The following is a 16,795-nucleotide window of genomic DNA, read 5'->3' on the forward strand; positions in this document are numbered from 1 at the left end:
CTCCAACTACAGCATTACAGTAAACAAGCTTCTTGCACTTTTATTTTGTAGGCAAACCCACTAAAGAGGAAGTGATTATGTGAGTAACTGTTGCTGCCACGACTGTGGTGCAGAAACAGTGATAATGTTTCACACTCTTGGCTTGCATTTTCCATGTTGTCTGTCAGTGGCCAAGTCACAATAACATATGGTTTTACAAAATAATTAAGTAAATATAATTTCTTAATAAATATACCTAAAGAACCCTCATTTCTTGACTGGCTACTCTCTGCTGTCTCAGAAGAGATACTTTTTGCGCTGTTGTCTGCCACTGTAGCTGTCCTACAGTGGGTAGGGGGCAGTGGTAGACTGGAAAGTTGGTTGCAAATCACAACCCTCACCACTAGATGCCACTAAATCTTACACACTGAACCTTTAACCAAGTCACAAGAAGATGTTTACTGATTTCAGTCCAACTGAAGTAACACCTGAGTGTTGTTCCACCAATCCAAAAAATAACAAATATATTTTACTGAACTTCAATCATGAGTTTCACTGGAATGCCTTTTTTACTAAATCGAAGGCCAGCAGCCACAGCAGTCAGAAGTAATTTTCCTGTCAGTTTTCCACCTCAGAACAGCCTCACTTTCTACTGAATCTTTACCCACTGGAGAACATACATCATAAAAAGATCTTCAGCTTTAGCGTCAGCTCAGTTTAAAGGTGGATTAATATGGTCAGAATTTAAAATGAAACATTCTCAATAAAATGTGTTCTACAATCATGAAAATCAGAGAATCCGGATAAATATATACACACAAAACAACAATTTACACTAAAGGTACATATAAGTACTGATTCTGTACCTTTGCATTGATCTGTGCTGAGAACAAACATGACTATCGCTAGCTGTCAGCTATTAACTGACGGTTTGTGAACTGTGTGTCCATTGAAGTTCAAACATATGTTGAGAGGTAAAAGGTAAATTAGCTTGTGTTTAGCTGCTGTCTGTCGGTGTGAGCACTTAAAGCTGAGATGTGGTGGCCAAGTGGAGCATCTCGTGCAAGGAGCTACAGAAGCTGTTAAATAGTGACACAGCATCTGTCTGATGGCAAGACTTCCACGCCGAGATGGAGACCACAATCCTGAAGGGGAAAAAGACAGCGTGGATATGATTGTAGTGGCTGAAAATGTAGGGAAGGTACACACAATGTCAAACTCTAAACTGCTTAATGAATTTTAACCCTACTGAGGAGGGTGATGTACCACTAGGGCAAATCAAGAAAACATTAAACTAATTTCCTAATGATGGTGAAAACTGTTTAGTGTATGCACCACTACTACTATTTCTGAAAATCTTTTCATGAACTAGGAAAACCAGCCTTAATTTTGGCTCCATTGGTGGCCATTTTTGAAAGAATGTGTTTTTAAGGGGTTGGATCTGCATAATGGTCAGTAGAACCTCACGCCGACATCATGACAGTTGGAGAAAAAGATGTTTTATAAAATTTATGAAAACATGCTTATTTCTTGCCTGCCCACCTGTCATCTCTGATGCGATAGAAAAAGCCATAGCCATGGTGCACCATGGGAGCCACGGCCCCAAGAACTGTGGTGTAGCCCACCAGACTGGACGACAGCACAAAGTTACCACCACCGCCACTGCAGACGCAAACACACAACTCAGTTACAGGCAGACAGAAAGACACCCACTATCACTTTTCAATTTAATGCAATGTCCTTGATAAAATCTGTATTTCAGTTCAGTTTATCAAACGGACCATTTATCAGAATGTTTGTTGTGATCCAGTAGTATTTTTTAACCATGCCTTAAAATCTCAAAATCATTCATGTTTACCTGTTCAACCTGTTCTGGTTTAGAGACGTTGAGATTTCAATGTCTGTATGTTTGATAAGCCAAGATCAGTTGACAATATGGGCCTATGTGTCATAGTAGGACACAGGCAGGTGCATTTAATTTAATTCTATTCAGGTGAGCCAGTTCCAGCTGTGCATGTCGGCTCACTGGAACTGACCTCTTTGCATAGAGGGGATCTGTGAAGAGTTCTGGAGTGGGACGTCCCTCCTCCTTGGCAATAAGATACAGCCCAAGAAGATGCCTGTCAAAACCTGGCAACAGTGTCACAACATCAAAATGAATTTACAACAATGTAAAGCCAATGTTTATAATATTTTGAATCATGCATTGACTGGTTTTATTTGTACATTAGGAACGTTCGAGATGCCGACTGCAGGCGACTTCAGGGGTGGGGAATAAAAACGGCGCTGTCAAGTCGGGACATATTATACCTGCACGAGCTTACTGTAAAGCTGAGATCAGTGACTGAACTTACAGCATTTGCAAAGAAAAATGCCGCAAGACCGGGCAATAGTGTGGTTCCAACTTTGTGCAGTCGGAGAAAAGCGACTGCGGCCGCCAGATTCGGTGCCTCCAGATGCCATGCTCCTGCAAAGTTTTAATGTCATGTGACAACGTGACGTTTTGCAGCGCCAGCGAAAGTTGGACACAATTTCTAACCAGCATGCCTTATTTTAAGTCCTGCATGCATCACGTTAAGTCAGCGCTGCATGAAGTCAAAGGTAACTCATGTTATGTTTGTTGGTGAGTCACTGCCACCAACTGCAAATGCTGATTAGCAGAGTAGCATGTAGCACGTGTGTTGATGTGTGTTCTTGGGGCAATTGTTGTTTTACAAACAAAGGGGGAAGGACCCAGAAGTTGCTCTTAAGCTCTACTAGTGGTCAAAAACGCCACCTGGTATCTTTAAAGTTATTCTTCCACTCGTGATATTTCTTCCTGACACGAGGAACAATGTACAATAACTATTTTGACAGTAAGTCTACACCTTTTGTAAATCCAGTTTTCATGTTACTGTGTCAGTATTTTTACCTTTGTTCTAACTCTTATTTATGGCAGATCATGTTTTTCTGATTTGTAATCACTATCAGTTGAATTGGTTGTGTTTTATCAAATATTGTTTTCACTGTTTGGCAATTGCTTCCAGTAAAAAATTCAAAGGAAAACTCCTGTCTTCAACCTAGTTTTTGGAAGTGTTTTTAGCTCATTATAGCTGTGCACCTACATGCATAGTGAGGAGGAAAAAGAATTTCCATTAATGGAAATGTACAAACTAACCTTTAAAAAAAAAAAAACTTTTACAGCAAACTAACCTTTTCCTTCCTGGGCTTCAGCCATCAGTTTGTTGTGTTTATTGAAGGCCACCAGCAGGGCTTTCCTCTTGGCATTAACCTGACAGAAAAATGTTTACGTAGCATGTCAAATGAGCAATGACCGCTTCCACCTCCTTTGTTGGTGGGATTTTACCACAGTGCAGGGTTTCAGACATACACACACTCACGTCGCACGAGGGGTCCATCATGGCTTCACACCACTTCAGTGCCTCCTGGGTGCAGGGCCGCATAGTCTCCGTCCTACCATGGTAGAACTTGCGAGTCATTGCTGTCTCATAACAACTTCCTGGCCTGAGAGGCAAAAGAACAGACATTCAGGGTCATTCACTTCTTAGACTTCAATCATCGGTACATTTTAAACCAGTACATTTTAAACCAGTACATACTTTTTGTATATTCTGTAGTAGGCCAACTGCATTGCTAGTTGAACAAAAGTGTCTGGATGCAGCTTTTTCTGTTTAATGGCTGCTTTTCCAAATGCAGTGAAGGCGTAACACACCACCTGCAGGTCCTGTGTCTGTAAAACCAGCGACAGAGAGGACATTCACACAGCTGCGACTACGGACAAGTCATTTGCATCATGTTTTTTTTCTAGCATAGTAGCATAAATTCGTATTTAATATTGGCTCACCGACTCCAGGTATTGCTGTTTGGCGTGGCTGATGTCACTCCGGACTTGTTCGTCCACAGTAAACACCAGCTCTTCAGGAACGGGCACGTGTCTGACTGCGTCTGAGCCCTAAAAAGCACAGATATCAATATGTATCATTCAGTAACAAGTACTATTTTACCTAATGTACAGAATCAAGTAATAGTCAATGTTTACCTTCCATTTGCCTTCTGCAGCTTTAATTTGCTGGTCCAGATACCAACACATAGACACCAGTACCATGGCATCATATGGTGCATGCTGAAAAACAATTTGATTGAAGGTTTCAATCTATTATTTTTAACCCCTTAAGAAAGTTCTGAAGTTTATACATAGTAGAATTTTATCCGAGACATCAAGACGAACAGCATTAAAAGAAATGTGTCTCTAGCACGACACACACATACAAACTCACATCACACGTGGATCCAAAAGTGCCATTGGCGAACACGAGTGAATTGTACGATTTGTCACCCCAGCGGATGGTGGCGTCGCCTGTAAGGGCTTCCCGGGTTATCTGTGTTAAGAATCGTAATTACACACAACTATTTTCTTTTAGCCAGCCAGAGTAAGTTATGAAATCATACTTCAACTTTGTGCAGCCCCCACATTTGTGTAGTTCTCTGGAGTAGAGTAGGGTTTTGTTTCGTCCAGAGATACGACGAACAGGCTGCTCTGGATGGTCTCCAGGATGGTCTTATTGTGTGGATCAATGCTTATTAGATGCTCCCTGGCCTGCAGAGACAGTGAACTGTTAAATGCTGACAATAGTGATCCTGAGTATGCTTTGTAATATTAGAATGTTTTCACAAATGCAATCCATAATCCATTTTAGATCTTATTTGGCCAGATGAACAGCAAAGTCTCCAAACATGAGCACCCTTACTTTCGCCCAGCGAGTCCTCTCCTCTGAGGTGAGAGCAGCCACTCCATCTCCCTCTGGCTCTCCCTCACAGCGCTCTGTCACATAGCTCAACTGCCTACAGGTGAACACAAACACACACACACACAGAAAATAAAATAAGGAACATTACGACATGATGAGCCTCGTAGCTACTGTAGCTAGCAGTTGTGACAGTGTTTGCTACGGGACTGATGGTGCTGCCTGAAACTCTACAGAAAAAAGGATAAACAGCATCCTGCATGAACAATCCATTGTCAACACAATCTGACTTTTAGTTCATGAGTGTGTTAAGGTCTCCCGACAGCCTGCACTCAGATTACTGCCTACAGCAAGATAACTTTAATACCTTCTACACCTTTTTTTGAGGAAACTGAATAAAATACTTTTCAAGACTTTTCAAGACCTGCAGTTTCAGACCATGCATTGTTACACGATTGCAGTACAGTAGATTCAACAATATGGAACATGGAAACTTGAACACCACCAGCCGGGACTCAAATGTTATATAAAATTTAAAAAAGTATTACATGTAATTCAAATCATGAATGAATCATAAAAACAAAGTTTTGTTCACTTTTTTTTTCCAAAAGCCAAAAGATCTGTTTGTTTTCTTTTCCATTCCAAGAAAAATTAGGTCCAAATATTTCCTATACAGCAGCAGTCACAGGTACTATCATTCCTATAACATTAAAATGTTTCCTCTGTCCCTGCATCTCTCTCTCCAACCCTCAACCGGACGTTTGTTGTCTTGGTTACAAGGTTTCATATTCGAATTTAATTCTTGACTGGTGTGTACTTGTAATCACTACCTGAGTAGTTCTGGAGGGGTGAGGATCTGTCCGTCATAGAGAGCGTCAAATGTGAAGATCCGTCCACGACACATCACTACCAAATGGGAGGGGCACGGACCCTCACGCTCTGTGACACAGCACAAAATGCGCTTACACAACAGTGATATGTAAACTGAGAAAGTGGGCTAAAGAGCAGAGAAGGTTAGAGATAAGAGCCAAGTTTAGTCTACCGGTCTTAAAGTAGTTACGAATGGTGTCCTTCTTTACTCCAGGTACTTTGCAAGTGCAGAACAGCATTCTGAACTGGTCCATATCTAATGCTGTTTTGCCAGCTTTCTGAGGAGCCAGCCTCTCCCTAAAACATCCATATAGAAGAAAATAAAACAAATCACATATATAAAACATGACTCGTAAATGTAAAAAAGCGATAAGCGAGTGTGTGAACATCCTCACGTGCGGATCAGGTTCCAGTACTGTAGCGTATGCCATGTGTTTATACTGGCCCTCTGTAGATGAGTTCCCTCTGCAGGGGGCCAGCAGTGCTCCAGGTAGGGTCCCGGGCCGCCAAAGTTCACATTCAGCTGAGAGGGGATGCGGACCTCCAGATAGGCAACGTCTAACCACCATTCTTCCAGCTGGGAAATAAAGACGTTAGGTAAAACATACATGACCGAAGTTGACATCTGTAACATTTAGAGCGCAATTACACACCCAGTTTTTCTTTGTCCTGGCTCTCTGCAGTAGTTTCAAGTGCAGCTCTTTCCCAACACCCTCTTGAAATTTCTTCACAATGTCCGCTGTAGCCTTAAACTCAGTCTCAGATGCAAATGGATGAACTGATGGAAAACATGGCAGTGCAAAAAGAGTCAGTCTGTCAAGCAAGAGCACCAGCATCAGCTTCTGGGCTTTGGGAACATTAATGCCTATAAATACAGTACAGTTAATATGAAACACACAATCAAACATGCAATCAGCTTTTTGACAGACTTGTATGTGTCCTGTTACAATATTCAGAATTTAAGACCTACTGATTTTCACCTCTAACCACGGTGTTCTGGGGAAAAGAACTGTTGTACCTATGACTATGACCTATGAAGTAAACTCATATCATATAGTTTCAGTATTGATGGTATATTTTAATTAAAACATTCATGCACCCATTCATTTTTGCTCTAATCCACCAATTTTAGATACACCAGGAACCAGTTCAAAACCAAATTATGTTTGGTTGGGCTTTACAGGGTTAAAGGGCAAAATTACAGAATCACACTTCTTGCACTAGAGCTGCAACGATTTATCAATTAGTATTAAATTAATCGCCAGGTATTTTGATAAATCCATTAATCAGTAGGAGTAATTATTTAAGAAAGAAAAGTCAAAATTCAATGTGAATATTTTCTGTTTTCTTTACTTCTCTATGACAGTGAACTGAATATCTTTGGGTTGTGAACAAAACAAGACATTTGAGGACACCATCTTGGGCTTTGGGAAACAAACAACTAATCGATTCATTGAGAAAATAATCGACCGATTAATTGACAGTGAAAATAATCACTAGTTGCAGCCCTATCTCACACTGGTAAATATTTACATACAGACAAATAGCAGCAGTGAGCAGTTTACACCATGTTGAATTTTCTTAATTATTTAAAGCATTTGTTTGTGTAAATATTTGAAGTTTGCATGGTAAATATTTACAAAACCTGAAACAGAGTAACTCAGCAGGTGGAACAAAGCTACTATCCTACCTGCTTCCAGGTACTTGAAAAGGCTCATCTCTAGTGACGGGACAGGCAGCGGTGGCAGGCTGCTTTGGTACCCGAAGGTCCGCTCTGGCAGAGACTCTGACAAATGATTAGCCATTTCTTCCTTCTGTAATTTAAATAACACGTTTCAAATTATGTCGTAATTATACAGAAAAGGGGTGCAGTTAGCCCAGGTGGTAGAATACTTTATACTTTCCACTTTATACTTTACATTACAAGATGATGAGGATGATGAGGTTGTTCTCCAGGAAAGCCTAAATAGTTATGTACTTCAATGATGGTTATTATCATCATCATCTTCAACCACTTACACATGGTCGGGTCACGGGGAAAGCAGCTCCAACAGGGGATCCCAAACTTCCCTTTCCCGAGACACACTATCCAGCTCTGACTGGGGGATCCCGAGATGTTCCCAGGCAAGTGTGATCTCTTTCCCTTGTCCTGGTTCTTGCCCGAGGCCGTCTCAAAGCTGGACAAGCCTGTAACACCTCCCTAAGGAGACGTCTACCAACTGGCTCCTTTCGCCGCAAAGGAGCAGAGGCTCTAGAGTTCCTCACTGACGACTGAGCTTCTCACCCCATCTCTAAGGGAGATGCTAGCCACCCTCCAGAGAAAAACCATTTTGGCCGCTTGTACGTGCGATCTAGTTCTAGGTAGGTGAGGGTAAGGTAGAACGAAAACTGACCAGTAGACTTTTCGTCACGATGGTGCAGTAATACCTCCAATACTCCAATTTTCCAGCCAGTCTCCCGGTCCAATGTCCCCTCATTCGCGAACAAGACCCCAAGGTACTTGAACTCCTTCACTTGGTGTTAGTACTCATCCCCTACCTGGAGTAGGCACTCCATCGGTTAATTGCTGCGAACCATGGACTCAGACTTAATCGTCATCCCCGCCACTTCGCGTTGAGCTGTGAACCGTTCCAGTGAGTGCTGAAGGTCAAGGACTGATGATTCCATCATGGCCACTTCCATTCATCTGTGATGAGATCCCCAGCCCACTGAACTGCAATCCCTCCCCACCCCAACTATGCCTCAATATCCTGTCCATGAATTTCACAAACCAGTGACAAAGCGCGTGATGATTATTATAATTAGCATAATATGACCTTTAAGTAAAAATTTTAATCCAGGATTTACTTGTAACGGAGTACAAAAATAAATAGTACTTCTTCCCCCACTGGATGATCCCTGAGCAAGTATGCACAGTATACAGTAGATAAGAGATTTGAATTTCACTGTTCCCACAGTCAGTTTAGCATTTGGCGAAATACCCCCAAAATATGACTTTTCCTGCCACTTATAATATCACATAGTTTGTATGCTAGAATAATAAGTAACGTAGCTTTAAAATGTTCATAGGCTGTGTTGCTATCTTTATCAAACATTTTAGTTCATAAACTGTTTTTTACGACCCGATATGAATCGATAAATGTTGTTAGTGTAACTTGGCTTACAGAGTACCAACCTGCATGATGAAAGCACTCAGATATTAGGATTTTTTTACTTGTTTATAAGTTAATAAATGCAAACGGACTTAACGGTTTTCCTTAAGCTAGCTAACGTTACTCGTCAGTCTGAAAACGTTTGCACTCGTTTAACCTTATTATTAAATCAAAAGGACCTCAAAAGTTTTCAGTGCACTAGCTAGTTAAGGTTACTGAGCTGTTAAGGTGCACTAGTTAGCGAACTTAACGTTGCTCTCGCTCGCCTTCGGTTTTATACCAACAACGTTTGACATGTAACTTAAGTTAGCGTTAGGTTAAACTTGATTAAAAAACGTCAATCGTAGCTTTCAATCACCCCTGTCAGCTCACCTTCTTCAGGATATGTTGACTTTAGTTTACAGCAGAAATATCTTTAGCCAGCTGGCAGGTGAAGTGGTTGAAAGTGTTGTTGAAAGTGTTGTTTGCAGCTGCAGCAGCAGCAGCTCTTCCTCACCTTTACCCCACTGAACACCCGGCGCCAGCCCGGAAGACCCCACTGCTCATGCGCAATGCACTTGACCTACATTTAGTCAGTGAAATAATGAGGCATTGATATCAAGTTTATCTGCTGCAGAGGGGTGAGAGGTGGATTGATTTAGAGGCCAAACGACCAAAATGGACCATAAAACTCGAAACAAGACCCACAATAGTTCTACACACAGAGGGGACTTACAAATTAATAACGTTTTAGCAGTGAAAATAATGAAGGTGGACAAACAGGTCCACAGGTCAATGTCACATTAAACCTTTCTCAACAGCCAATTCAAACAATTCTTGAAAATGCACTATATAGTCAAAAGTATGAGGACATTTGTCTACACAGTTTTGAGTATTTTTGGTGTGGCTCTGTTCATAGATTGGACTACATCTATTATTCCAATGATGGGGAATCATATAGAATAGTCTCATGTAATAATATATAATAAAATACGCTGAGTTGCCAGTTTATTAAAACCAATGCAATCTAATGCAGCAGTCCTGCAGTGATTCCTACCTTCGTGGACGTTATATTAATGTTCTGTTTTCAGAGAGGTGTTGATTCACCTGCATGGTTATTTTGGAGGCTGCGGTTTGTGGTGCGGTTGAACTGTATAGCGTTATGTTAACAGACGATTATTTTGTCTACCCCATTTATATCAATAAAGGTATGCTAAATAACAAGAAACAACAAAACAAAAACATTTCAGAAAGAGGTTTTATTTTCAAAATATTTGCAGAATGTTCAGATTTGACGCCATTTAATTAGTCATATTCTGATTAGGAATCAAGCTACACATCAAAGTGTACAGGCATTATTATACTAGACCTATATAATATTTTGTTTTGTTTGTCTTGCCGTGTGTTGTTGTTTTATTGCTACTGTTGCAGAACCAACTGCCCCTCTGGGACAAATAAAAGCCTCGAACTTGAACTTATATATTTTTTATACATGTGGATTATAACAATTAACTATATAAATTAGATAAAATAGCAATTAGAATTTTTTTATATTTTAACCTTAAAGGATGCATGGGAGTTCAATTGCATACATGAATAAGAATAAACTATGTAAACAAAAGACAAACCATGGAGAAATATTAAATCACACTTTATGCTGCATATTTATGGCCTCTGAAAGCAGAAGGCTACTTGTTATATAGACAGCAGCAATGTTTTAGTAATTCAGTTAGTAGACTATTGTTGTTTTTTGCATTAACTCGGCTTCTTCTTCAGTTTATTGCAAATCTTACAGGCCATATTTGCTGATGATTTCCTTTCCAAGTGTAATGTAGGCTGACATGGCATCATCCTTGGACATTCCTGAAAGAAGGTGGACATACAAAGTATCTGGATTAAAAACACAAAGTATCACTGTGTTTGCTTACTGATACGTATAAGAATCCTGGCATCATTGGTAGCTCAGAATGATGCATTAAATTGCAGCTGATAGCAAGCAACAAGCCCTGTCTTTTAATTTTACACCTACAAGCATTTCTTACCTTTCCTGGAGCTCCAGGCGTCCCACTTGGCTTTTCCTTTAAAGTCCAGCGTTCCTGGTCTTTCTACAAATGTGACACAGAGAGAAGGAAATGTTCAGAATATAGAGACCATTGCATGGAAATGATACTGTTTTTTACTGCAGCAAGAAACATCTCAAAAATCTGTCTTTTTCTCTATCGGCCTGATCTCGAGAAGGTCATCAATGCTTTAATATCATCTTGGTTAGATTTACTGTAATTCATTATATTAAGAGCTAAGCAAAAAAAAAATCTTAACGTCTTCAGCTGGTAAAAAATGCAGCTGCTCGGCTTATAATAAATACTAGAAGACAAGATCACATCAGTCTTGTTTTAGCCTCCGTTCACTGGTTACCAGTACAGAATTGATTTTAAGGTTTTACTGATCACATTTAAAGTACTTCATGGTTCTGCTGCTTGTTACATTGCTGAGTTGCTGCACCACTATGAGCCAGAACGCAGCCTCAGATCCTTGGGCAGGGCTCTGTTGGCTGTTCCAAAGTCCCGGCTCCAGACTAAAGGTGACTGGGCTTTTGCAATCATGGCCCCTCAACTCTGCAACGCCCTGTCCAAGAACCTGAGGCTTGCAGGATCTGTGACATCTTTTAAACCACAGCATACAATTTTAAAAAAGCCTTTTATTGCTAAATTGTCTCACCTGTTTATTAATACTATCATTATATAACATTATATCACTGTGGGGATCTTTCCATTTGAATTTTGTATAATTTTAATTGCCTCAGTCCTGAAATGTTTCCTTCATTAAAATTCTTCAACCATGTAAAGCATTTTGTAACTTTATTTTGATAAGTGCTGCCTATTATTATTGTTATTATTATTATTATTATTATTATTATTATTATTATTATACCTGTGTTAATGTCTCCGACAACTGCCTGCTTATAAAGGCCGTACAGGTCCAGCAGCTCCTCATCCGTAGGCCTCGTCTTTACCTTTTTCACATCCTCTGCAATCTTGTCAAACTCTGCCTGCAGGTCAGTAAAGAAACAGTCAAGTCACTCTCTATTACTGATAAATAATTCAAGAGGTATCCATTATGTTTGCACAAGGTAAGCATGGTTTTATATATATATATATATATATATATATATATATATATATATATATATATAAATTTTCAGCTCTTTGCCAAGTCTGACAGAGGAATCAGTTGAAGGTATTTGGTCCAGTGGGAGTGCATAATCACATAATATGAGAATGTGCATATTAATCAGTTACAACACTGAATAAGAAATCTGGGCATAGTATTCTAGTCATGGAGCAAACCCTGGGAAACCTTTTGTTGCATAAGCTGGAGACAAACAATGGGCTTTTATTCAAGACCACAGCCTTTGTGCCTCCTTGAATAATCTACTTTACAAAAGATCTGGGACATTGCAGACCATATCATTAATATAGAAACCATTTAGGTTTGCACAAAAAAACATGAAAACTCAAAAACTGTGAAAAAAAAGTGTAGGAATGTAGTTCCGGAAACCACTTAAAATGCTACAGAGATTAATCTCTAAACTATTCATCAAAACTGTATCTGGGCCAGTCAAATACTTTTCATCATCCTATTAGTTATCCATAATCATGCATTATAATATTTTCTTGTTTGTCTCATTTTATAGCAATCTCCAAAACATTAATTGTAGCTGCAGCGTCAGGAGGACCATAGAGCAAAATATTGAATATATTTAGACTTGTTTTTCTTACATTCACACTGTCAAAGATGGATGACACCACATACAGTAGGTTATATGACTGCATGAAGACTCCACCGGTACAACCGTTATTCATTTCATAGCGGTAATCCGTGCATCTCCGGTATAATACTGCCAAATAACATGAAAACAAAAGTAGTTAATATTTTACCTGATGAGACATTTTCGCTGCTGTAGACCCGTGGTTTAGTTGAATGTAATTTGCCCTGTCGGCTGGACGTCTTTGTGCAGCTGTAATTGCAGCACAGCTGATCGACGCAAGATCGTCGCTGACCAAGGAGAGGCCTGCAGAGGAGGGAGCAGAGAGCTACTGAAGAGCTGATTGGATGCCGCTGCCTGTCCCCCTCACTCTCTCTCTCTCTCACTCACACACACACACACACACACACAGTATAGCTACTGTACTTTTACCTATGTAGAGGAATAGAGCATACATATTCTCAAAGGTGTTGTTAGGATCAAACCCTATTTAAACTTTATTAAAATATTTATTATATAGGGTTTAACCACAAATCCTTTGAAACATCTGTTTTTTTTCCCGGTATCATTTCTGCCACGCTATGAACATAATGTAGTAGTAATATGGAGCCGTGAATGTCGTTCTGTTCATTGAACGCTGGTCTGCGCTGTGGCACCTTTTAAATAAAGTTATTTCAATTCAAACAAAAATGGCGGCGCCCTGTGGCCCACCTGTGTTGTCGGACTGAAAGAGAGTTTACAGCATTAAAATCAGGTAAAACCTCTTTAGTTTGTCAGGTATGTTGCTGACTGTGATACTGATGCGGTTATAAGAACACGTGTGAAGGGTTTCCATTACAGTGGACGGGAAACACGAACTTCACTTAATTTGACAGTGAATGCTTCTCTGACCATCAATCTCAAAACTTCTTCAGAGACATAGTCATTCAACTCTAGTTTAAATATTGCATGGAATCATCAATAATCACACCCAAAACAATGTCACAATATTAATGATCATTCTTTATTTATTGTATTTATTATTTTGATTATTCTTAGGCCTATTGTAGGCTACTGCCCAGTTCAAAACTTGTTAATATGACCCGACTTATACTGAATCTTTGAGGACCACTCATTGGTGGGGAATGGGCTCATTTTTCGGGAATGTATTACATTTTGGGGGGGTTTTATAGGGGGAAATCCCTATAGCTGTTTTACACTGTTTCTAAAACGTGTTCATTTAAAAACGAATATAATTTATTGTACTTCAACGCACCACAAACCAACAGCCCATACAGTCAATGGGAAGGCGTCACATTAGAGGATCCCTGAAGGTAGTCCCCAAAGCGCTACCAGCTACAGGTGTGCTGGAAGCTGCAGGGATGTCGATAGGTACGTGTCCTGCGTTACATTGTGAACAACAAATCCGTGTTGAAATCATAGAAATCCTGCTCTCTGTTCATAGTGTCAAGAAAATCCTAACGATACCCTACTCCCTAAACAGGAGTTCAAAGCTACAATTTATCTAAAAACACACATTTTATTAATGACCCACTCAAGGGACCACCATCAAGGGGACTCACTACATTCAAAACCAAATCAATATCACTGAAGCTGTGCAGAAACTCACCAAAATGAATGATGGCTTTTAAATTTCAAACATTGGTGGAGTCTCTGACTGAGTTAATGTACTGTTAATCTTGATCATTTGACTATTCATGTGTTTAGTGTTGTTGTTGTTGTTGGAGAGGAGAGCCGGAGAGGAGATGGCAGCAGATCAGAGAGTAGTAGGATAACATGTTTTTTGGAAAGCAGTGTCATCAAGAAAATAATATGTAGTATTCTGTGGTGTCCGAACAATAATGCTGTGATGATGTGTTGAGAAGAAATCCGCTTGACACTGTTCTTGATCGTAAAAGTTTATTACATCAAGGAGTTCAGCATCAATTACAAGCTCTGCAGCAGCTTGGAGAGTGACCCAGCCCGATGACCACTCTGTCTCTCTGTACATCAAACACAGCTTATATAGGACATGTTTAGGTATCGGTTGGATACCATATAAGGGTCTGAGTCTCCACATAACCACTGACCTCTGCTCTCCCCTTAAAAGGTCACTAATCCTCTATCCAGCTGCTACAGTGCTATGTTAAACTGTTATGCGTCAAATGCACGTTATACACCACAGTAGTAAGATTTTTTTAATCTTTTATGTTTTTAATTTTTTATGTGAATGTATTTGTCCTTTGTTACAGGTGTAATTTCAGAGGAGGTATGGCCAGTGCAGGAAAGCCAGGTAAAAGGGCCAACAAAAAGGAAACCAAAAGGCATGTTCCAACCAAGACCTCCTTCAACTCACCATTCACTCCAAAATGGAGCCCACTTCCCCAAGAAGACATGCATTTCATCCTGAAAACCCTGAACGACAAGCTGGTTTCCACTGGTCTTGAGAAGAAAGAGGTGAAAGTGTTTCGCCCGTGGAGGAAAAAGAGAGACCCGAAACCTGCTGCCACATCAGAACCTGTTCCTCAGGTGAGCCAGGATGCACAGGTGCAGGAGTCTTCCAAAAATGGCTGGACGGACGTGGCAGCCAGAAGACAACTGGCCATTGGCATCAACGAGGTCACCAAAGCTCTGGAGAGGAACAAGCTCAAACTGTTGCTCGTGTGCAAGTCTGTCAAACCAAAACACATGACGGATCACCTGATAGCGCTGAGTGCAACGAGAGGAGTGCCGGCCTGCCAGGTGCCTCGGCTGAGCCAGAGTGTGTCGGAGCTGCTGGGCCTGAAAAGTGTCCTCGCACTGGGGTTTAGACGGTGTGCCTCCAAAGATGACGAGGCGTTCGCTGACATTGTTGATGCCATTGCACCCAGGGTGCCTTCACTGGACGTTGCGTGGCTACAAGGTGTAGCACCCAGTGTAACACCTGAAGACCCCACTGACATGGAAGAGGAGGAAGCTGGCGGGAAGAAGGGCCAAAAAAGGAAGCTTGAGAGTGAATCTGAGGAGGTCACAGAGTCGGCCTCGTCCTGCGCTCTGCAACCCCTCAAATTGAAAAAAATAGTTGCTAACCCTGAAAAGAAAAGTAAAAGAAAGGTGAAGTCGTAGCCAGCTGAATGAAACACAAATTCTGCCTAGATGTTTCAGCTCTGTGGCTTCCAATGTTTTCTGGCTTTTGACATCTTGAAATGAGTCTACTCGGGACCCCTTTGTTTAAGGTTATGGCCTTAATCTGGACATGAGTCATTTTTCAATTCCAGGCTTTTTCATTTGAAGAATTTTTAGTGGCCCAAAGAGGTTAAAAAGTCTCACAAAATAAATTTGTTTTGTTGAACATCAATGTTTTTTTTTTATCCTTTTAATTGTATTATTATTATTTATTCAGTTTCCTTCATTTCAAAGTCAAAATAATTAATGAATAAGTGGCTGATTAGTAGATAATGAATATAATTATTAGTTGCAGTTTTTACATTAAATTTAAAATTATGACAACTTTATTTTTTGCATCTTATGTTAGTATTGCTTTGTAAAGCAGATGGCTGACTTTCAAATTAAACAGAACAAAATAGAACTTTTTGGTGTAAGTGAAAAGCGTTATGTTTGGCAAAAGGAAAATACTGCATTCCTGCATAAGAACCTTCCATCTGTGAAACATGTCGGCAGTAATATCATGATCTGGGCCTGTTTTGCTGCAACTGGGCCAGAGAAGATTGCCACCTATGATGGAACAATGAATTCTGAATTATACCAGCGATTATATAGATGATGTCAGGACACGTGTCAGTAAACTGAATCTCAGAACGTGGGTCATACAGCGAGACAACAACTCTACGCACACAAGTCGTACTACCAAAGAATGGTTAAAGAAGAGTAAAGTGAATAATTTGGAATGGCCAAGTCAAAGTCCTGACCTTAAAAAATGTTGTTGAAGGACCTAAAGCGAGCAGTTCACAAGGAAACCCACCCACATCCAAGACTTGAAGCTGATCTGTAAAGAAGAATGAGCTAAGATTCCTCAAATCGACATTTAGTTGCAGTTATTGCTGCACCGGGGGGAAAGCAAAGGTTCAAGTATAACATGTTTTTCTCATTTGTTTAATTGTTTAATGTACTTCGTGTGACTTGTGTGAAAATCTAAGTATGTTTTAGGTCATATTTGTGCAGAAATAAAGACAATTTTAAAAAGTTCACAAGCATTCAAGTTTAAAGCCACAGAAAATTTCAGATGTCAGCCACTTAAAATGTTTCCACTTAACAATCTTCATAGTTAAAAATTTAATATACTGTAAATTTGTCACAATACTTTGTATTTCCATTGCCCCCACCGC

General features: G+C 40.1%; 3 protein-coding genes across 4 annotated transcripts; 1 reads left to right on the plus strand and 2 right to left on the minus strand.

Annotated features, from left to right (window-relative positions):
* Window positions 1–411: 411 nt before the first annotated feature.
* crot (carnitine O-octanoyltransferase) lies at window positions 412–9,273 on the minus strand. Of its 2 annotated transcripts, none has more exons than XM_038711484.1 (17): window positions 9,119–9,273; window positions 7,285–7,408; window positions 6,248–6,372; window positions 5,990–6,171; window positions 5,767–5,891; window positions 5,555–5,663; window positions 4,728–4,821; window positions 4,451–4,576; window positions 4,257–4,358; window positions 4,019–4,102; window positions 3,824–3,931; window positions 3,579–3,709; window positions 3,360–3,483; window positions 3,172–3,250; window positions 2,016–2,109; window positions 1,522–1,641; window positions 412–1,124 (listed from the first exon to the last, which is right to left on the minus strand). In XM_038711484.1, exons 2-17 carry the CDS (start codon window positions 7,397–7,399, stop codon window positions 1,004–1,006), a joined length of 1,839 nt encoding a protein of 612 aa, XP_038567412.1. In that variant the 5' UTR covers window positions 7,400–7,408; window positions 9,119–9,273; the 3' UTR covers window positions 412–1,003. The 2 variants fall into 2 exon arrangements, with proteins under 2 accessions (XP_038567412.1, XP_038567414.1); XM_038711486.1 differs by having other exon boundaries at window positions 7,614–9,239.
* A 692-nt stretch (window positions 9,274–9,965) lies between these two features.
* acbd7 (acyl-CoA binding domain containing 7) lies at window positions 9,966–12,818 on the minus strand. The gene is made up of 4 exons (XM_038711487.1): window positions 12,664–12,818; window positions 11,657–11,774; window positions 10,768–10,830; window positions 9,966–10,588 (listed from the first exon to the last, which is right to left on the minus strand). The coding sequence occupies exons 1-4, from the start codon at window positions 12,673–12,675 to the stop codon at window positions 10,515–10,517; spliced, it is 267 nt and encodes an 88-aa protein (XP_038567415.1). The 5' UTR covers window positions 12,676–12,818; the 3' UTR covers window positions 9,966–10,514.
* A 340-nt stretch (window positions 12,819–13,158) lies between these two features.
* On the plus strand, window positions 13,159–16,655 carry rpp38 (ribonuclease P/MRP 38 subunit). The gene is made up of 2 exons (XM_038711490.1): window positions 13,159–13,245; window positions 14,723–16,655. Exon 2 carries the CDS (start codon window positions 14,742–14,744, stop codon window positions 15,573–15,575), a length of 834 nt encoding a protein of 277 aa, XP_038567418.1. The 5' UTR covers window positions 13,159–13,245; window positions 14,723–14,741; the 3' UTR covers window positions 15,576–16,655.
* Window positions 16,656–16,795: the final 140 nt, after the last annotated feature.

Source organism: Micropterus salmoides, unplaced genomic scaffold (assembly GCF_014851395.1).
Source record: "Micropterus salmoides isolate LMB-PRFRI ecotype aquatic unplaced genomic scaffold, ASM1485139v1 Ms_hic_scaffold_11, whole genome shotgun sequence".
Lineage (NCBI taxonomy): Eukaryota > Metazoa > Chordata > Actinopteri > Centrarchiformes > Centrarchidae > Micropterus > Micropterus salmoides.

Excerpts from the sequence above, each read along its gene's own strand:
- crot (XM_038711484.1), bottom strand. The coding sequence starts at position 7,399 with ATGGCTAATCATTTGTCAGAGTCTCTGCCAGAGCGGACCTTCGGGTAC. Across the intron at positions 4,359-4,450 it reads CTCCAGAGAACTACACAAAT|ATAACCCGGGAAGCCCTTAC; the intron begins GTGGGGGCTGCA and ends TTCTTAACACAG. Across the intron at positions 2,110-3,171 it reads TGAAGCCCAGGAAGGAAAAG|GTTTTGACAGGCATCTTCTT; the intron begins GTTAGTTTGCTG and ends CACTGTTGCCAG.
- acbd7 (XM_038711487.1), bottom strand. Across the intron at positions 10,831-11,656 it reads TGTCGGAGACATTAACACAG|AAAGACCAGGAACGCTGGAC; the intron begins GTATAATAATAA and ends TCACATTTGTAG. Across the intron at positions 10,589-10,767 it reads CGCCTGGAGCTCCAGGAAAG|GAATGTCCAAGGATGATGCC; the intron begins GTAAGAAATGCT and ends ACCTTCTTTCAG.
- rpp38 (XM_038711490.1), top strand. The coding sequence starts at position 14,742 with ATGGCCAGTGCAGGAAAGCCAGGTAAAAGGGCCAACAAAAAGGAAACC.